The sequence below is a fragment of the Alosa alosa genome, chromosome 2 (assembly GCF_017589495.1).
Source record: "Alosa alosa isolate M-15738 ecotype Scorff River chromosome 2, AALO_Geno_1.1, whole genome shotgun sequence".
NCBI classification, from domain to species: Eukaryota; Metazoa; Chordata; class Actinopteri; order Clupeiformes; family Clupeidae; genus Alosa; species Alosa alosa.
In genome coordinates, this window is record NC_063190.1 from 13,618,474 (window position 1) to 13,640,455 (window position 21,982).

The window sequence follows — 21,982 nt, forward strand, 5'->3', positions numbered from 1 at the left end:
CCTCAATGACAATGCCATTACTAACCTCTGTCATTTTAACAGTTTTAGATAATTTGTTGTTGTAAAACTGTCAGCTGTGAAAGTGGGTGGGGTAGAACTGAGATAATTTCGTGACAATCTCTTAAGTGAGGGAGAGAGCGAATGATTCAGTTGTGTTGAAATGTTGCCAATAGTTTAGATGGAAGGCCTTGGAGAACCCAATAATGTAATCATTTCCTGAAAACGTAATAGCCCCCAATAATGTAATAACATGACTTTATTACATTCATTACCTGTAGAGGTGATTTCTTTATTGGGTTTATCCTTATTTTTGCCAGAACCCAATAAGATAATTTTCAAATATTGTAATAACTTGGTAAATATTTCCACCAATAACTGGGGGCCTAGCAGAGACCTAAGTAGATACTCATTGTGTTTTTTACCTTCTTCTATTTGGGACTAAGCAGCAAAGCTGGTTAGGGAGGGACTTTGGGTTTCAATATTATTGAGGGCCAAGCAGTGCAAGTACAGTAAGTGGGCCAAATTGCAGTATTATTTACCATGCATTTCTAGAGCCTGTCATAGAATCCAATGGCAGAAGACAGAAGATGCATAACAATAACAAGAACAGGCAAAAGAAAAGAAAAGAAAAGGTAACAGCTTTCCTGCTTGGCCCCCAATAGTGAAATTTGAGACATTATGTGTGTCTTCTCTGCTTGGCCATCATGAGAAAATGTAGACATACAATGGATGTCCACATAGCTCAAAGCTTGGCCCCCAACTTGCGGTGGCTTGCTACTGAAACACTGAGCAAGTCATTACAGTATTGAGGAAATTATTACATTATTGCGTTCCCAAACTACAGGCCTTCAGCGTATTAGGTGAAGTTTAACTGTCCATTCGTTCACCATGCCACTCTGTCTGCATACCAGTCCAGCTGTGTTAGAGGCAGAAGCCCAGACAGTCCATAGTAAATGTGTAGGCTGCTCTCGAGTTGACATAAATATTTAGGGGTCTGCTCACTATCATACTCTATATGGTGGTGGCAGACCTTCAAACATGTCTTTGCTCTTGTAGTACACGCAGTGGCCAGTGTCATGTAAAACTGAAAAAGAAAAAAAAAGAAAAGGTGGATTTTTCAAGCCTGGTTGATTTACTTTGGGGAAAAACACAAATAATTGTGTTCAAATTTCATTATATGTTTAAAAGGATAAAAAATTATACATCTCTTACATGTTTTTGTTTACCCGTCTGGATGGACCCTCTAATTTGTCAACACATTCATAAAAAAACACGTCAAACAAAGTGTCAACAGTCGATTATTATTCTACAGAGATTGTCAGTCCAGAATTTTTTCTGGCTTTCTGAAGCTTATGCTTATCAAGTCATTGTGAAAGCTGTGCAATAACTGAATTAAAGCCTAGGCAACGCTGCTGAGATCTTGACGTGTTAAGCCAGGGGCTACTTTATGCCAGACTACATTTCACGAGCCGAGTAGTGCTAAAGCTGTTCTATTTCAGGTGTTAGCTCCTCGAGCGACGACTTCGCCTTAGCCCTCTCTGTTGCGTTTTGTGTCTTGGGCTGAACAAGCTGTTGCTCTCAGCCATTTTTTTACAGTGGTATTTAATAGGTAGTGTCTTTTGATTGGCATTTGAATTTGTTTATCTTTGCTGATTTAATAATTAAATGCATGCAAAATGAGTGTGAGAGTGGGTCTGTTTACATAAAAGACCTTTAGCAGAAGTCAATTTTTTTTCTGTCTGTTATTTTTGCTGCATTTCAGGCTTGATTCAGCATTGTTGTGCAAACACACACTTGCATTTAACAGGTGCAGACGTCCTATCAGTACCGGGGCAGGCAGAAGGAATGTGATTATGCTGCTGGACTCAGTGCATGACCTCCTGTGTGTCGCATTGGGAGGAGGACTTAGCTGAGGACTTACTGTTTTGGGGGTATTATTCAGACGTATTGCAAAAAAATTGTTGCCAACAAATCAATTCATTAAATTGCCCCCATTTCATTTGGGAGGTGGCCAATGGAGTACTTATGATGGGTTTTAATCCAAAGTCCCATTTACAGAGGGGATTGAAACCAGGAAAGTGTGGGTGTGTGTGCGTGTGCGTGTGCGTTGTCTCCTGCGGATAAACTCACAGGCTTGTCTTGTCTTTTTTTGGTGTAGATATCCAGGAGTTTTATGAAGCGACGCTGCTGAACTCCCACAAGAGCTGCGAGCAGAAGCTGGAGGAGGTCAACCACATGGCCGAGAAGTGGGAGAGCCCCAGCCCCGGCTCCCCTACGCCTGTGCTGCACCACGCCCGTCCCACACAGGAGGTTAGACACTGGCCCCAGGCCACACTGGACCCCCTCCCTGCAGTCTGCACATCAAAAGCTCAGAGTGTTAACACAACACTGACTCCCACTTGCACAAACGTGTGTTCACCTGTAGAATTGAAGCTCTAAAATGTGTAATGCTTTACTGGGCCAGTAACTTGAAGTCATAGTGGTACATTCTTTACAAACACTTCATAGAGTTTGTTTGTAAATATTACGGTGTCATAATATGTTAGGTGCTACAAGTAGAGGTAAGCCCTATTTATTTAGTTCAGTTGATAATGACAATCATCATCAGTGAAGCAATGTCTATGATTTACTGTACAAATGTTCTGCAGGCCATTTTGAATCTTGCAGAACTGCTGTGTCTTATATGGGTAACCACTCAGCCTGAAGCTCTTATGGGAGTACAGCACTTAGTTAAAACTGACCTCCTTTGTGTGCCTTGTGCTTATTTACCTCAATGGGTCACCAGTGGGCTCTCTTGCTCTAGGAAAGCCTGTCCTGCCATTTGTGTGCAAATGCACCTTTCTGGATGTTGGTGAGTGGAAAGGCCCTTTTGACCTGTCGTAGCCAATGCCCAGACTTTAATGGGTCGGGAGTCTGCTAGTCGCTGTGTTTCGAGGAACTGCCTGTGATCTATGGGTCCCAAACAGGCCAGTGACATTCTAATTAAATGAAACGGATGGTGCTCCAGACCGGTTACGAATACAAAGAGCCTTATTTCAAAACCTGAAAAAAGAAACAAAAAATAGCATTCTTTTCTCTGCCTCTCAGACACCATTATAATGCATAATTGTCAAATAGAGGTCTTCTACACAGACTATGCTTGTATGGAATTATTGTAGCCTGTGTTTTATTATAAGTAGGCTAAGGCTTGCAGTTTAAAAAAAAAAATAGCCTTTTTATTTTTTTATTTGCTTTTGTACAGTTCCATAACAAAACACTGTTTTTTTTAATGAAATCGTAGTCATACATTAATTACACATTATGCATTTTATCTGTTCATTTTTCTGGCTTTCTTTTGTGAGACAGAGTGAATTTCCAGGTTTTATTTTGTGTCCATCCACTAGGGGGAAGCTAGCTCTTTGTGAAAAGTCTTTCTGCAACATCCTATGGTGAGACAGAGGATGCACCTTCTTATTTTGTTGGTCTAAGTTACCATCTTTATGTTCATCAATTCATGCTTGGCCTCCATTGTTAATTAGAATATATGATATAATATAATGTACAGGTATAACTTGATGTACCATCTTTGCAAGAATTTAACCTTTCCACTGATTTCAGTGGTATAGTGGTTAGCCATTAAGAATTGCTAGTTGCTAGATTGAGTGTTGCTAAATCAGCATGGTAGCCTGTTGCCCTCCGATTGCTCTCCTTGCCTACTGTATACCATGGTAAGTGTTGGCTGTGAATATAATCTTTAAATCCTTAGTTGAGGACTGATTGGCCTGGTATATTTCACACTGGACCAATCAGATTAGGGAAGTGGATTAGATAATGGCAAAGAGCACCTCCCGTTATTTGAAAACCAGTTAACTATATAATCTTGGCTGTGGATACGCAAAGATGTGGCTGTTGGATCGGTTTTATCAGAAGTTATGGATGTACTTTTGGATGTATTTGCTGAAACTTGAGCAGAAAGTCCTATCGGAGACCTTGCCTAGGGGAAAAGATGTTGTGGCTTCTTAAGCTGCTGGGTGTGGTAAGTTAATAGTGACCTGATCCAACCCCTTCTCATTGTGATTCTGCTCTGTGTTCAAAAGCAACGCCCCTAACTCAAGGAAATCCCTGCACTGCATGTCAAGAACATAGTGAATGGAATGGAAATTTGGGAGATAGCAACCCTGGGCATACCATCATGTATGATTGTATCCTATATGCCTTTTACATATATTGATGGCTTGGCTTTACCTTAATAGCATACCCTTGGTATATAAAACATGGCCTTGACATGTGGGAGATTAAGTTGTTGGGCATGAACAAAGAAAGTGTGACTAGATATCTTGCAAGCTAGCAAGTCCAATTTAGGGACTGTGTCAGGACCTTTAGTCTCATTTGGTTTCTATTACATTCCCTGTTGACAAAACGGTTGTTAAATGACAGTGCTATATGGTGCTTCTGATTTGCTATGCTATTATTTCACTGGTAGCTGAAGAAGGATGATTCTATCTGTTTATTTATGAATCTGACTTACTACCAATACTGTTTGGTTAAAATGCTAACTATGGATATCATGCTACAGTAAAACAGAATGTATTTTCCATTTCAATATGTGAAGTGTGGTATTAAAAAAATATTTTTATTCCTTTAAAACACTGAAGTAGCTTCACTTCCAGTTCATCTGGCTAGAAAAAAAGCAAAATGTAATCGCTTTTTTAACATACTGTACATTTTTTATGTGTTTTTTTTGGACACATAATGATTTTTTACTCTAGAAAGACAGTGACCTTTGCTTCAACCAATTATCAACTTAATGTTCAGGAAGGGACGTCAACATTGATGATCAGTTTTCTTCAACACCAGAGCATACAGTCTGGCTCCTCACTTATGCTGACTTGCATATACTATTTGCACCGACCCTTATACATAAAAAAAGAAGCACATTTGGACACAGTTTTGTTCTGGCATTGCGTGTGTACACATAGCAAAAATAGCTCTGGTGGCAAAAAAGGTGGATAAATAGCGGGGGAGTTAAGTAGCTGGGGATCAGCTGGAGGATTAGACCAGTCCCACGGTGATTGGCAGCCCGGAATACTACTGTGACTGTCTTCTTCCCTGCTTCTTGCACCCGCCGGGCCACTCATTTGATTCCCTACGCCAACACTCCTCCGTTCGGGAGGCAGTCCTAGTCCCTGTGTGCTGCGTGGTCCGTCCAAAGTCTGGCCAGCCTCACCAAGCTTCTTCTCCTGGCTGAATGTGTGCTCTCATTGCATTGTGTTATATAACACACACCTCAGAGTTGTGTCTGTGAAGAATCAGCCGGAAGAGTCTGGACACGGCTGTGGGCAACGTGTCTGTTTGATTTCACCCCCCTCCCCTGCTGCTCATTTGTCTTCTCAGCACATTGTAATCTGAGAGAATATGTGTTGATTGCTACTGCAATTTCTGTCCTAAAATGAAATCAATATGTCCTCATGTGTGTCCTGCTTTAAACAATACAAATAGTAGCCCTTATCATTTGTATTTGTTTATTAGTAGCTTTACAGTATATGAACTCTGGTAGAATGCAGCCAGTCAATCACTGACCAAGGCTATAGATGTAAACTAATGCATTTAATCATTGTTTCACCATATATTGTAACATATTTAAACCAAGTAGGTGAGGAAACTAATGGGCAACTCTTACAGCTCAGATGTACTGAATTGTTTTGTTTCTCTCACCTTGCAGCAGACGGAGTCTAGTAGCACAGACTTAAATGAGAAAGCAGAGGCCGAGAGCAGCGCAGCCACAGAGGTGAGTTATGCTGCCTTCCCATCAGCCCCAAACTGAGCACTACTAAGAATGCAATACTGAAGTCACACCTCAAAGACCACACACACACACACACACACACACACACACACACACTCTCACTCACTCTCACTCACACACACACACACACACTCACACACACACACACACACACACACACACACACACACACACACACTCTCACTCACTCACTCACACACACACACACACACACACACACACACACACACACACTCACTCACTCACTCACTCACTCACTCACTCACACACACACACACGTATGCACTCATATCCTCCTTTGGAACAGCTCATTGTTTGGTTTATTTCACATCTTTCTGAAAAGGACAGACTCTCATTTGGATTAGCGCTGGGAGAGAAAAAACTGTCATAATCTTAATGACCTGTTTTGGTCGATTTTTGGTGTTTCAATATTATTTGCATCTCATTTTGTTCATAGAACAGAGATGCTATTCACAATTGTATCATGCTACCAGACAGCGCAGACTCTTGTTACATGAGTCTTTGTGAGCGTATGTGTATGTGTCCCTCCATGAAGCACTCCGCTGCTCTCTGGCCGTTGAGTCTGGAGCCTGTTTTAGCTCACCTGTTCTGAGAGCAGTCCGGCGGCGCGGTGCTCACCGATGACAGCTCGCTGTGAGAGGTGCAGCTCTCTCCCAGCGCTCTGAGTACCACACTAATTACTGCTATGGTCTAATCAGACAACAAGCTGAACATTTCTTAACAGAGTTTAAGGAGGAAAGGAACCTCTTATTTCCATTTCAAGTGGTTTTCACACAGGCCTGTCAAGTGGAGTTGGAATTTGCTTCATTTTAAAGCATTTGTAGAGCGTGTCTGTGTAGAGCATGTCTACAAAAGAATTTGTGCTTTGACCATTGAAGAGATTCCTGCTTCTTTAGCAACAATAGAATCCCATAGTTTCAGTGGCAATTCAACCTCTAAAGGCAAATACATGAGGTTTTCCCACAAGTGGACGAGTTGAGGATTACCTCATTTTGAAGCACTTCTAGTGCATGCATGTCTACAAAAGGTGTTGTGCTTTAACGTTGAAGAGACCCATACTTCTTCAGTAAACCAGATTGATTGAATACATTGAATTAAATGTGTTCCCACCTGTTTCTAAGTCAAGTGAAGTCAAGTTGTATGCTGCAGTTTCAGTTCTAATTGACTATGAGGGCAAATGCATGTCTAGAGCCTGGCACTGTACTGCGTGACCGTGGTCTTCTGTGGTCCTTCTGATTGGTCGGGTCTCGGCTCCACTCTTCCCCGTGTGCTGGGCTCTAACGATGGAGAAGGCCGGTGTGTGTGAGCTGCAGTTGAGCTTTTTGGGAGATGTGTTTCCGCTCCCCTGCTCTCCTCGCGATGGGGAAGGTGGCGGGATCAGCAGTAATTGCCAGCAGTCGCCCACACAGTCAGCTCACCGACACCTAGTGATTCTCTCTCTCTCTCTCTTTCTCTCACACACACACATACGCACGCACACACACACAAACACACACCAGCCAGACATTTACTCTCAGACTCCAGGGAAACTAATGAGCTGTGTGCAGTAGGCTGGGAATATAGTTTGGTTTACAGGGTTTGAGGAGGAAAAACCTTGAAAAAAAACTTTTTTCCTCAAATTCATATCATATTAGCCTGCAAATAATCATTGATACTCGATTGTGCTTGATACTCACTTGATAATGCAAATATTACTACAAATAGTTGCTTGAAATAACATTACATATTACTTATTGCGTCATACTGTATATTGGGCTGACCTCAAACTATAAAAAGTATTTCTTTTGAGCAGGTGCTTAACAAATGATTTAATATAACATATATTATAGTAGATTTATGTTTTATCCATGGATGATGGCCTTGTTTGATGGAGCAGTTGTAGTAGCTTCAGGGCAAAGAGGATTTAGCATGGCAGCACCTACAATGGGAGCAAGCGCTTTATTGGTTCAGGATCATAAGAGTGGGACCGGGCCAGTGTCATGAAATGAGAGTTGGGCAGCTCATTGTTCTGCTGCAGTGGGTCTGCAGCCACGCTAAGCCAAGCTAAGCTGCAGTACTGTTACTTCCCCCTTGGGCATGCACTGAGGCTGCTTTCTATCCAGTAGAAATATAAAGACAATCAACTTCCATTGCCGTCAAACAGTATTATATCCTAAAGTAGTTGATTGGTATACAGCAAGCTTGATCATATGTATTGGCTTTGTGTTCAAGGAAAACTAATAGAGTATAGGTGATTGTATGCATTACCTTGCATATCACAACTCACAAAGCAAGTTTAATACGTTTTCTTACTTTAAAACAATTGCACAAAATTAGGTGATGAGTTGAAAAGTACACTAGTATTGTACAGTGCAAAATTGGCAAGGTTTGACAGTAAGATGATCTTGATGAATATTTTTGTCAGGATAATGACATCTAGTATGGAGAATACATGCATCTGTGCTTAAAGGTTGTATAAGCGATTTCAAGCCCAAAAAAGACCCAAACATAAATGATCACATTCATCTAATCTTTCCTAACGATCCGCTAGCTGCCTGCCCCATAAGCAGGCCGTCAAAAAACCTTGTCTCTGTAGGCAGCCTAGGCTCCGAGATCTGTACACAAAAACAATTGCTACCAACAAGGGTTGGCAACCCCTCAAAAGCAAAACAAAGTGTTTCAACCAATAACCGACAAAATGCACGTTTAGGAGAGTTTTAATTGCACGGGAGGGAGGGGGAGGGAGTAGCGAGCTAGCTCTGTTTTGTTTGAACATCAACAGAAGTGACGTATCCCCACTATCGCTGATACAACCTTTAAGGTTGATCAAATGAAGTCTTCTAGGCCGACTTTGTTATTTGCCTTCCAAGAACAGGTCAAACGTTACATTTGACTGGTATGAGACAAACATCTGTCCAAACAGACAAGACATGTTATGTACAATGTACATGTTAATGTCAAAGCATGACTTTGTTTTATGAACCTTTGACCAATAGGCCATTAGGTTTAGTTTTTTTTTATGTTTGAGGCAAATGTGGAACGCAATAGGCAAGTAATGGTTGGACGGAATGTTATGCTTTCATATAGCGTGCAGATATTTAATGAAACAATGAAAGCAGTCAGTTAAACTGTTGATGAAATTTCTTCATAAGGCCAGAGGGCCACAAGTCACAGAGTGCATAAATACTACACACACACACACACACACACACACACACACACACACACACACACACACACACACACACACACACACACAGCAAGTATGCCAAAATGTGTAGGCATACTGAATTATGCATATTGTTTGGTGGTAGTGTTTTTCTTTCGTCCAGAACTATAGTCACTGCACTGCATAATAAATAGGCTGTGTAGTTCTTTTTGGGGCAGTGCTTGTTTGAATTGTGGATATTTATGAATTGTGGGTATTTTCACAAATGAGTCTACTAAAGGCTGCATTTTACCTTACAGAGCACTGTAAAACTCTGAATGAACACTGTTTGAATAATTAACAATATAAAAGTATGTGTAGAATTGTTTTCATGTGTCCCAGAAAATAGTGTTAATAATGCCATTGCCATTAATCCATTGATGGAAAGAGGGTAAGATCATTATTATATGTTATTTTCTAAGAAATGCTTAACCACTTGTATGGATGAGTCTACAGTTGATGATTTAGGTGGTCTACGTTGATCTCGCTGTGAATACCATTTTATTGGAACCCGTAACTTTTCCACTGCTTAAAAGAAAGGGCAGTGCAAAGGAAGTTAAAGCATTCTGGCTCCATAATGTGATCACGGAAAGCCGCTCTGAGATCCATCTGTTGGATAGCTTAGCCGGTTCCTCATGTCGTCGCACAGAAGTCCTAGTCGCGGCTCCCGTCATGTACACAGATGAAAGCTGTAATAAAAGTGCTGTTGTGTGAAGAAGTGCGGCTTGACGACGTGGTGCTGTACAGACAGAAGGTAGGGTAAACACACGGCTGGGGCAAACAACAGGGAGAATGTTAATGCAGTAACAGGAATTCAGTGCCGTCGCACCGGAGATCATTTAGGTAACTGCTGTTATGTCATGTGGTGTGTTGGAGTGTGTGTGTGAGTACATAGCTTTGAGGAAAGATGCAACTGTTGCTCTGATGTGACATGACGGCTGAATTCATTTTTGGACTAGGATATGTTGGCTTTGCATACAATTCTATAAGCAGGATTATTGAATGGGTATAGATAGATGGAAGGAACTGACATGCTTTCTAATGTAATAGGCAGTAGTACCCTCCTGCTGAATTTGGTCAGTGTGTATTTATCAACATATCCTTGTGCTGGGCCATATTGTGTTATTTATTTATTTATTTGTTTATTTATTTATTATTCGGATAATACATTATCTAGATAGATTTAATTGTTGCAGTTTGTAGCGGGTCTTGTACAATTTTGTTTTACGTTTCTTGTACATTTTATTTAACGTTTCATTTTCTTGAAATAGTTTGAGCTACAGTATATGATTCTTGAAAGCCCTTCCCTGGATATTAGACAATTTCTCATCAGTTAATTAAACAATACAGTTAAATCATAATACCTCATAAAAAAACAGCTTTATATTGTATCCTATTGTAATGCTTTTTGACAAAGGTTCTTCCCTTTCATTTCTTTTTCTTTTTCTTGTCCATTAGTGATTTAGTATGTAGTATGAATGCTGTGTTCCTTGATTAAGTAGCTCTGACCAGACAGATGCTTGTTGGCCAGGTGTCCATGGGGGTGTCCCACTGAGTGACCTGGAAGTAGCCTTCTCCTGAAATGGCAGCTGTGTGCAAGCACCTGGCTCTTGACCAGTGATTTCCAATTATGTTTTGTGTGTGTGTTTTGTGTTTTGTGTGTGTGTGTGTGTGTGTGTGTACATGCATTCTAACTGGCTGGTACATGCTGCCCCCCCCCCCCCTCCCGTATTTATTTGATTACTTTCAGCTAATTAATCGGTTGTTATATCTTACTGGTATTGTACGTTTGAAAACCAGTCTCATTCCATCACCCGTGCTGCTGTTTGTATTGGTCTTGAGTCATGTGTGCGTGTGAATGGGGCTGAAGCAGCAGCAGCAGCAGCAGCAGCAGCAGTAGGTTGAGCCCACCTCAGTATGATTCACACACAGAGCCCCAGAGTCCAGCTCTGCAGCAGCAGCAACAGCTCTGCACGCGGCTGGGAGGGGCTCTGGCACTCTCTCTCTCTCTCTTTCTCTCTCTCGCTCTCTCTCTCTCACGCTCTAACTCTCTCTCTCTCTCTCTCTCTCTCTCTCTCACGCTCTAACTCTCTCTCTCTCTCTCATTCTTGCTCTGAGTCTCTCTCGTTCTCTCATGCTCTAACTCTCTCTCTCTCTCATTCTTGCTCTGAGTCTCTCTCGTTCTCTCATGCTCTAACTCTCTCTCTCTCTCTCATTCTTGCTCTGACTCTCTCTCTCTCCCTCTTACTCTCTATTCTCTTTCTCACTTTTGCTCTCTGACTCTCTTTCTTACTCACTCTCTCACACACTGACTCTTTCTCTCTGTGGGAGGAATCAAATCACCATCGATTTCTCTCACAACTGCAGTTCAGGAAACGGTGAAGACCATCACTAGTGTAAGAATGGTGCACTTGGATAATTAGTATCATTTGGAAAGAGCCATGTATGTCTATTATGACTAGTTTGGGTCCTTATCCCTTCAATCCTTTTAATCCTGACCCATTCTTCCCCTCTTGAAATGAAATGAATCCTTGGTTGCAATTAGCACTATAAATGTATAGTTTTTGCAATATCACCTAATTTTTTTGATTGGGTGAATAATCAGAATAAATAACTTTGTTTTAAGAAGTTAATCTGTACACACTTAAAACTCACTAAATATCGCAAGGGCACAAAGGTACCTGAGATATTAAGTCAGTTTCACGTCATATATAAAGTCAGTCTTTAGCTGACTTTATTTGTGTGTCAAATATATCTATTTTATACCCAGAGAAAAACTAATTTGTTTGTTGAAAATGTAGATCCTGTGTATGTCAGCAAAGTCTGAAATGATCACACCCACACATACACCCACACTCACACCCCCACACCCCTACGCCCCCACACACACTTTATTAAAGAGCTTTATTAGCAGTCTGAGGCATCAGCATTGCAACCATGGCTGTGTTGTGTGGCGTCTGAGAGTGAGGCTGGTCAGAGAGACCCTGATTCTTTCCGCTCAGCCGCCCATTTCAGCTGTTCAGCATCACTAGTGCATCTCTCTTCCCCCCGCCACTCTGTGCAGTCGCTCGCTCGTGCGCACGGGAGAGAGAGAGAGAGAGAGAGAGAGAGAGAGAAAAGAGACGAGAGAGGAGACGAGAGGAGAGGAGCGGAGAGGAGCGAGGGAGGAAGGAATGCTCTGGCATAAAAGCAGCCCAGTCCTAACCCAGCCAGAGCCGTTCAGTTCTGCGCTGGGAGATGTGTGTGAGTGTGCTGGACTTTGAGATCGTGCTAAGGAACAGGAGCAGGAAGAGAAACATGCGAGGCTGTGGTGCTGAGGAGGAGCACTCCTGTTTCTCAGAGGGGGGCTGTATCCACTAGCTTGTCTGTGTGCCTTTCTTCCGTGGTGGCTTACTACTCCCCATCCTCCTCTTCTCTCCCCCCCCACACCTCTCCATCCTCCCTTGTCTTGTTAATTTGGTGGTGATGAATACAAGAATCGGTTGAGCTTTTTTTTTTCTGCCCAGAATGGATTGTCTGTGTATTGTCACAACTAAGGTAAGGAACAGAGTGTGTGTCTGTGTGTGTGTGTGTGTTTTGCGAGAGAGGGAATGGAGAGAGTGGGGCTGTATGTGTGAGCGGGGGCATGAGAAGGAGTGAGAGAGAGCGTGATGGAAGAACCCCGTCTCTCCCTGTCCGTTCCAGTGGTGTCTCTGCATGTCTTCCATTCCGTGTCTGAAGGATGTGTCTGTGAATCACCAACACTCATCCTCCATCCATGTACATTGTGCCCCCCCCCCCCGCCGTCTTGTCGTTACGTTTAAATGGGAAATGAAATGCCTTTCTTTGAAAAGTAATTACATGCATTGCTTTTTATTGTGTGCTTTCTTTCTTTTTTTTTAAGTATATTTTTTGGGCTTTTTATGCCTTTAATTAGATAGGATAGTGGAGATTGACAGGAAGTGAGTGGGAGAGAGAGTCGGGGTGGGATCCGGAAAGGACCACAGGGCGGGAATCGAACCCGGGTCGCCGGCGTACGGTGCAGGTGCCCCAGCCAGTCGCGCCACTGCTGGGGCCTAACGTGTGCTTTCTATACCCCCCTTCCCCTTGTGTGTATAAGTTGTGTGCATCCGTCAGCATCAGTCTGTGTCTCTGTGATCTATTTCAGCCGAGCGGGCTGTAAAGGGGGCTTAACCCCCTCTGCGGCTGTGTCCGTTGAGATGTCGTGTCAGAACTTGCCGGAAAACTTCAGACCACTGCAGCTGATAATGAGACTCTTTGAAAGCCCTGCGCTGTTATAATTGATGTGGAGCCAAAGGCTAGTCACTGAGCTGAGAGACTGTTTGGAAAAGCACTGTCTCACTGTTGGGGGACCTTGGGTTCACAATCATTTATTGTGTGCTGGGGATTAGTTTTGTTCTAGAACAGTGTTTCTCAAACTTTTTCAGACGAAGGACCACTTAACCAATAAAAAAGAAACCTAGCAAAAAAAAAAAAAAAAAGATTAGCCTACTTCAACAGTATATTAGCCTAGGCCTACACTGAACACCTTGCTTATTGTCTTTGCACTTTACTTATTGTGTCAGAGGATTCATATGATTTAAACTGGCATGTCTTAGACAGTGTTGCAGAACCATTTGGATTTACATACAAGTTGGTTCAATATTGCAAACAACTCATCTATATTATTTTTTTACCAATAAAAATAATATGCTCACGGACCACTTGGGATAGCTTGCGGAACACCAGTGGTCCCCGGACCACACTTTGAGAAACACTGTTCTAGAACAATTGTTTTCGATGCTGTGTGTTGAGTCAGTGTACACACACACACACACACTTTTTAAAGAATGGGTGTTTTGTGGAAGCTTTTTGTCATATTTAAATGTTATTGAAGCTATAGCAGTGTCTAGTAATAGGTGATTGAAGACCATGGGTGTCTGTTAGGGTCTGTTAGAATAGGGTGCCTATTCCAATCCCACATTGCCAACTTTTAGTTGGTCCTTTGGTCTTCTAGCTGTGTGTTTCTGTGTGTTTGTTTGCGCCCCAAATAATTCCGGTGTTCATACATAGACCTGGCAAACACACAGAGACTGTCTTGGGCCGAGCTATAAACAGTCCAAGCCAAGCAACATGGTGCCTCAGGAGCATAGCAGTGAGGGGTGTGATTCGATTGGCTGTTAAGCTCAAATATCAGCTAACTTTTCCAAAACTGAATCCCCCATTGGACATGGCATCTGTAGTCATTCTTCTGCTCATGCTTTTGAAATGCTCGAAAGCTGCTCCTCTTCCCCGTAAAGGAGAGATCCTACAGAGTAGTGCGTTGACTTTCTTTCTCCTCCCTTTGCTCCGTGTTACACCCTTATTTGATACACTTGTTCCCAGAAGAGGGATATTACGTCATGGTTGACAACGTTCTGGTCCACTCATTGTGCTGATTGCTGCCTTAAAAGCATGCTGAAATATTCATGGCGATTTGCATGCCTTGTTAAATGTGTTGGGGATGCTCGGCTGAGATTTATGTTGGCTGTAATGGTCCGTCGTCTGGATAATGAATTCCGAGTGATGTCATGGTGCTCGATGCAGTTTCAGAATGATGTGTACTATAGTCATTTATTTCCCAGCGTGTGTGGTGTGGTTATTGTCTAACCATCAGGCTCACTTTTGCCAACGTTTGGCTCACTTTTGACTCAAATGTGACTCAGTCACTTTGTTTCATGCACTTAGTGGTAGTTTCCACTCATCGTTGCTCATATGATTGTCAGCCCACTCATGGTCCCTGTCATGGTCTGCTGAGAGGCAGCTGTTAGAGCTTCTGTACATCTAGCCAGGTGGTGTTAGCCGTACAGTCTTTAACTAGACCTCAAAAGAGTGTGGTTTTAGACGTCTCACTTTGTCCCAATAGCCCAATGGTCTCAGAAAACTGCTAGCACTGCTGATGGGTCTGCTTGTCTGTCACAGTAAATAACCAGAAGGGTACTTGGAGAGTCCAGACATCAGCCAAGGCCAAATACCCAGCCCCACCTTGCAGTGTTATAGAAAGTGAAACTAAATTCCTGGATCTGCCTCTTCATTCAGATCCGCTCCAAAATGTAATGGGTTCTCTCTTGGCGCACGCCACATTACTACACCAGTCTTGAAAATTGGGCTGGTAATTTTTGTATCGTAACTGACAAACAAAACAAACAAGCAAACAAACTACTCTGAAAACATCACTCCCCTGGCAGAGGTGAAAATGAGAGGAAGTTGGTGACGTTCCAACGCCATGGATGAGGTCATGCTGTATCTCAGTGTATTGCAGGTGTGTGAGGGGGAGTGGGAGGAGGAGGCGTGTGTGTCTCCTGTGTGCCTGCCTGTGTTTTTGAGGGGTTACTGAAGCCCAGAGGGGTTGACTCTCCCGGTTGAGGCTCATTATCATATGCCTTCGGCGACACCGATAGATGACAGTGGGCCGACTCGTTGGAGGAGATTAGTTTTATCACGGCTTTGTGTGTGTGTGTGTGTGTGTGTGTGTGGGGTGTGTGGGGGTGGACTTGCTCCTGTGCCCTGTGAGCTGTAGGTGTTATCTGTGCTGTGCTGAGATGCATGATGGTTAATATTTCAGCAGTCCCATGTAAAGCCTGGCCTCTCTTATGTCCGGTTTTAGCCTGACTGGGAGGCTGACTGGTTATAGTGTTGCCATGTTTTTCTGTGTTCCCCCGTCGACTTTTTGACTCCAAACATATTACTTAACGCTCTGGTGATGCTCCAGTACAAATAGTTTTGGGTGGGATCGATATGTTAATAGTGCTATATCTTCTTTTGCTTTCTCCTCAGACTTTGTAGGAAATCAAAATTGCTAAATGGATAAAGGGAAGTGTTTGTGTTTTTATGTACTCTCTCGCAGCCTTTGTTTTATGCCCTGTTTGCACCCAAGAATTTTTAGATTTTCTGCTTTGATGTGAGGAGCCAACAAAGGAGGCTATTTTGGTCCACGTGTAAGATGCAGTCTAATGTGAGTCTGATGTGTGGGTTTCCTTTTTCAAGACAAATCTTTTTGGGAGACTCTAATTTACAGTTATTGCTGTGTCTTCCTAAAGTGACTAGTGGAAGTGCTCTTGATTCCTAGTGTGAATTTTTTTAAGGTATTTTTGGAAGCTCTTGGTCATTTTCACTTGGAACTTCTACTGTAAAATCAAAGGCCAAAAAGTGAGGGAATCCTATTTAAGGTGTTCACCTGGCATGCTTGGTACAATTTCTCTTCATCAGAGGTGATGGTGATAAAAGACTGTTTGCTATGACATGTCTGTCGCAAAAAAATATGATAAATATAACAAAAGCATGATTTGGCATTTGGCAATGACTAACAGTAATTGTGATATGGGTCCATTGGAAAACACTGTGGCCTATATTCAGATATCTTTGGCATATTTGTGATTTTTTGTGAATTTAGACCTACAGGCTTATAAGTGGGCTGTTGCAAATATATCCTAATATAGAGCTCAGTCGGTGTGGAACTGCCAATTGTAATACCTTGTGACTCTTAATACATTCAGCATTACAGTATGTCGGTAGATTAAGAATCCACTCCATATTCTCAGTAAACATCCGAAGAAAAGAAGAAAACTGCTTCTGGTGTTTCGTTAGTTTTGGCAAGGCTAATTTTAGCCTACAAAATGTTCCTAAATCCAGCGTGAAATTTAAGATTATCTTCATCAGACAAAATCCTCAGATTCAAAATGTGTAATGAAGCTAAAGCATGCACCTGCACCGTAATAAGTAGTTTTTCTGAAACTTTGAAGCCAAGTGAGTATTTCTGTGATGTCAAATGGAGGTAACAAACTTGAGGCTATTTTGCGATTAAAACATTTATACTTAACAAGTTGGTTGTTCTCTGTACTTCTGTGTGGTAACATTACCTGTGTTTGCATGTTAAGTCACTCGCATGTGTGTGTGTGTGTGTGTGTGTGTGTTGTGTGAAGATACTGAATGTCTAATTCTATTTTAAGCCATGTTGAAGCATATATAACCAACCCAACCTCCAGTCTTCACTCAGCAGCACACAACACAACATCATAATGTATCTCTGACTCCCAGCAGCTCCATGGGTTTCTTACATAAGATTTGCGGGGCTCTCTCGCTGTGTCACTGCTGAGAGAGAGAGACAGAGAGAGAGAGAGAAAGAGAGAGGAAAAAACTCCTACACTTGCTCCAAATGCCTTACTGTTTTTCTGGTACACTGTGTCAGTATCCCACCACCACCAGTGCTTCCGTTTTTAGACGGCTACTCCATTTACGGCGTGCTGATGTAAGCCCGAGCTGGAACCCTCCTCATGCTGCCGCTGCTGCTGCTGCGTGCGGCCACTCCGAGGCGAGGCGGACAGCCACCTTCAGACGGGCTGTGTGTGTGGGCCCCGGCCCCGCTGCCGGGTCGTGCTGTGTAGGAAAGGGCATTGATTTGCCTCCTCTGCGGGTGCCTGTGCGCATTATTATGCCACAGGTAGCCAGCTCTACTCCTCAGTTCATAATATGCAAGCGTGCGGAGGTGTCACCTCAATATGAGCATGAGTACAAATGGGCTATTTGAAGGTGTAGTCTCTGATTCTAATCCAGTACACTTCTTGTCAGTTTGAGCTAAGGGCTCCACATGGGTCCTTTAGCGGTCTGCTCAGTGTATGTGTTTGTACCCAGTACTCCGTGCTAATGGGAACAAACAAACATGCTGGCTCAGTCTGACTCAGTCATAAACTGTTCCAGACGATCTCCATGTGGCTTTAGGAACTTGGAATGGAGGGGTGTCTTTGTGATTGGCTGTTGAGCACTAGTATCAACAATCATACACCAAAATTGCAATCAGTACATTTTGAAAAAGGTATTGGCTTCTAGCTTCATTGCTAATGGCATGGTAATAGTATTCCAGTAATATACTGAGTTTGCATAATTATCTGACTTTGAATATTTCTCTTCTTTATCTGTTAGGCCTTTGTGTGAGCACCGTCTGGTAAAGACCCCTGCTATCCAGACTCCAACTGCAATAGTCTTACGCTGCTTTATCCAGTCACACACTCCACTCATATTTGCATAGCAGTAGTTGTACATGAATATTGATGAATCGGATTTGTGAAATAGTCCGCTTTTTATGTTCCTAGAAGTAATTCAGGTCACAGATTATTTTTATGTCAAATTCAGTTTCCAGTTTCATGCATATGTTTTGTTCCACACAATTTGTAAAGCTAGAGGATGGTATACTATCAGCTTTATGTTCATCAAGCATTGGTCAACGCTCTGTTTCCCCTGCTCATTGCAAGTCATGGCATGACTCAAATCAGAATAGGTCAATGTGCTAAAATAAATAGCTTAAAGTGTTGTGAAAAGGAGTCTGTCTGCCTGCCCACTTCTAATCCTATTGGCCTGCTTGGGGTGGACAAGCAGGTGACCACTGCGACTGAGATAGCGGATAGATGTTTAGAGAGGTGAGACGAGGCTGACCTGGCTGTAGATGATACTAACTGGTGTTATTAGCCGAGGGCAGAGCAGGTCACTTTGTCGCACTTTCCCCAATGTGTGTGTTTGTGATTGAGGGGCTGAAGACCTGTGTAATCACGAGAAAGGGCAGAAGACCTGTGTGTTACAGTAGAAGTGAGCCCAATGAGTCTCCATTAATGAATAAAGTTTATCTTTATTTGCTAAACTAATAAACTGCGGTCTGTCTGTGCTATAAATGGCCCCTCGGGGACAATAAAGTTATCCTTGAGCCTGACTACAAAAAATTACCACTTTTAATCTGGAGCCTAAATATGATTAATTAGGTCTGATGTGTTGGTGTGTGTTTCTGCTATGGCCACCCCCAAACCATGCACCTAGAATGTGTAGTTAAACAAGCTCTCCAAACCAGCTATCAGCCAAGGGTTTTACTCAAGACTGCCTGATGCGTTTCTCCATGCAATATTCATGAACCTACAGGCATGTTATCATGTCTGATTTGAGCCCTCAATTCACTGGTCATCGTGTACAAAGTCATGCATCAGTGAATATATACATAAATGGGAAAGCATGCACACACACACACACACACACACACACACACACACACACAGAGAGAGAGAGAGCATCAAGGACGGAAACTGCCAGAAAGCCTAGCATGGTTATCACTCAAGCTTGTGTGGCAATGTAGAAAGAATGGATTTGATGCCTTTGTGCATTACACAGATTTAAAACCTTTCCGCTCTTCCCCTCCCTCACGAACAGTTTGGACCAAGTAAGCCTGTCTTTCCCCAAACGGTGTATGCGGGGGCTAGATGCTATCCCTTATATAGAGATCTTAAGATTAGCAGCTTCCTGGTCTTACTCTTCCCTTAGGTACTACAGCAGCCTATCTCCTCACACAATCTCCCACCTGGTCCTCCTCTCGTCTCCGTGTAGTGCCATGATGCATCCCGGACCTGTGCTCCTCCTCGCTCACTGAGAGGGCTGAAAGAGCTTGTGAGACGAGGGCACTGACATGCAATGGTTCGTGACCTCCCCGTGCCAGTCAGGTCGATCGGGGCTAGGTTTGCCACAGACATCCACGCTAAGCCTGCCAAGAGAACACTCTCAGAGCAGAGGCGCGGTCAAGGCTGCTCAAATAGGCCTGATTTAAGCACAAGCTTTGGTCAAGTAAAGTTGCACTGGATAATACGGGTGGTGCTCCACAGTGTTTTGTGAGACCTGTTGATATGACCACTATATTAAGCTTCTTTTTACATCTCAATTAAACTTTTAATTTGACATAGAGTTGTGGTTTGGAAACCAGAAAAGAAAGTATCAATGCTTTAATTATTATGGAGGAGAAGAAGAGTGTGCAGTATAATCCATGGTTCTGGGTCATCAAGTTAAACACAGTATTTAACCGTTTCATTCTTTTGTTTCTTTTCCTGGCAGACTGGGTATATGTAAATGATTAGAGACCCTTGAACACTGACATCCTGTAACATTGCTTGAAGGATGTTATGACAGTCTGTGTATAGGAAAAAAATAGCAGAACAAATCGCAAACACATACTGTTTCCCTGATTACAGTTAAGTGGATATCTCAGTTCAGGAAGTGGTTTTGAATCCAAAGCTATAGATATGTTTGCCTCCTAAAGATGTTTACTTTTTATTGTTGTTCTTGGTTCTTCTATGCCAGCTGTTGGTTCTGAAACTATGGTTCTTATCGTAATTTACTGACCAAGGTTCATACATTGATTTTGCAAAATTTCTTTGGCTATGAAGTTGGGTAACAGGACGGGCTATACATGGAAATACATTTATCTCTTTCTTATTAAATCATGATCTGACTAATTGATTTAATTAGTTTAACTAATTTATATAGTAATGTTTAATAAACTGAGGCCAACAGACATGTTTTTCCATTTGCATAAAACACTGTCCTATGGTTTATTAGCCTTACTTAAAGCATAGGCTATTCAAATTGCTCACGTTTTTCTTTGCTCTCCTTAGCATGCTTCCGCGAAATGTGTCTTCTTAAATTCCAAAATAAATCTCACTGGAACAGTGTCACCACATAGTTGTTCTTGCTCTATCTACATTGTTAGTATCTAGTTGTTTTGTAGGAATAGTACGCTTGTAAGCCCTATAACTTTCAGTTTCTTTTCTAAAATATTTAGCGACTTCGTCCCCAACGAATTTACTGTAACGTCGGCATGCTGGACTAGTCCTATGTGCTACCAGAGAATGTCTAATAGGAAGAGAATTGGCACTGTCTGGTTACTTTCGGTTTCTGGACTGGTTGCAGTTCCTCCTCAGATTCCACTTGAGGGCGCTCGCAGGCGAGTGCAGAATGCATTGAGGTCCATGGAGCTTTACCCCTCAATATCCACTTTTCTCTGGATATAATTTTTTGAGTAGTAATTTGAATGTTGCATTCGCTAGGAGAGGCAAAGAAAATACACACTGTTGATTGTTATATTTTTGAAGTCAATGTAAGTCTTCTAAAAAGCCTTTCAAATATGTCAATGACGTCATTCATTAGCACAATGCTAGCGTGATATGGGCAAAAACGACCCAACCTGTAAGAAATGAAAAGGACATAAGTACTCGTTCATTCAACTTTAGATCTAAAATCTATATTGAACTTGCATAAACTACAATAAAATCTACGATTCTTCCACGACAAGCAGGTGAAAGAGATACATTTAGCCATCTAGCTCCATAGACCCCCATTCAACCTGCACTCGCCAGCGATCACCCCCAGTGGAATTCTAATGGAACTGCAACCAATGTCTGTACAATGAGGCTTAATAGGAAGTGCCAAGGCTCTCCGTAGACGGGCTCTGGGGCTACGGACTTTGGGACAATGCATTCTGGGATACGGGGGAGAACTCTGGGGGTTGTTTGTGTGTGTTAATGCCTTTATTTACCGTTTTAATGTCCGTGTTTTAGTGTAGCGTGTTACCCTTTTAGGTCTTCCTCGTGTGTGATCCTTTTTGTGTGGGGGGCTGCGTCCACCCCTGTATGTGTAGTGTGTGTGTGTGTGTTTGACATGCCTAGTGTGCGCTGTTTTCGTGAACTGTATCCTCTCCCCTGATTCTGTATGCTAGCCTGTAAAAACTTCTTTGAACAAAGTTCTGGCTATGCCGAATCCGTTAGGTCAATATGTTTGTTTTGAATTGTAGCGGTCTTGGTTACACTATGAAGACGTGAGTTCAGGGTGGATCTGGGCATCACACTCGTGGCGTGAGCGGTATCGGATCCGCTCCTCGGACACCTCGGACCTCGCACACGCTCCGCTCACTAGCTCTGACTGTTACAAACTTTTTTCAAAGCTAGTTGTACTTTCAACAATGTAGTATACTGTAGGTGGTGATGGAAAGTAATGGGATGAGATGGGTATCCTTTTTACATGTAGAAACTTGCATCCTTACTAGTCTTTGTGGTCACCAGAGGCACCTTGCACCTTTTTAAAAAGCATGTTTAAAACTTTTCCTGCTTTGAAAGTTATGCAGGGCTTTGTTTTATTTTCAAATCACATGATCCATACTTTATCCATCA

The 21,982-nt window shown here is 42.4% G+C and overlaps 1 protein-coding gene across 17 annotated transcripts in view; it reads left to right on the top strand.

The window, feature by feature from the left end:
* dlg2 (discs, large homolog 2 (Drosophila)) overlaps positions 1 to 21,982 on the top strand; it is a 186,417-nt gene that overhangs the window by 12,833 nt on the left and 151,602 nt on the right. For 16 of the 17 annotated variants that reach the window (XM_048237879.1, XM_048237880.1, XM_048237883.1 and 13 more), the window contains 2 exons: positions 2,159 to 2,310; positions 5,702 to 5,767. In XM_048237879.1, coding sequence (XP_048093836.1) covers positions 2,159 to 2,310; positions 5,702 to 5,767 — 218 coding nt within the window. Of the gene's footprint in view, positions 1 to 2,158; positions 2,311 to 5,701; positions 5,768 to 12,117; positions 12,531 to 21,982 lie in introns of those variants that run through there. The other variant, XM_048237896.1, reaches the window with a different exon arrangement.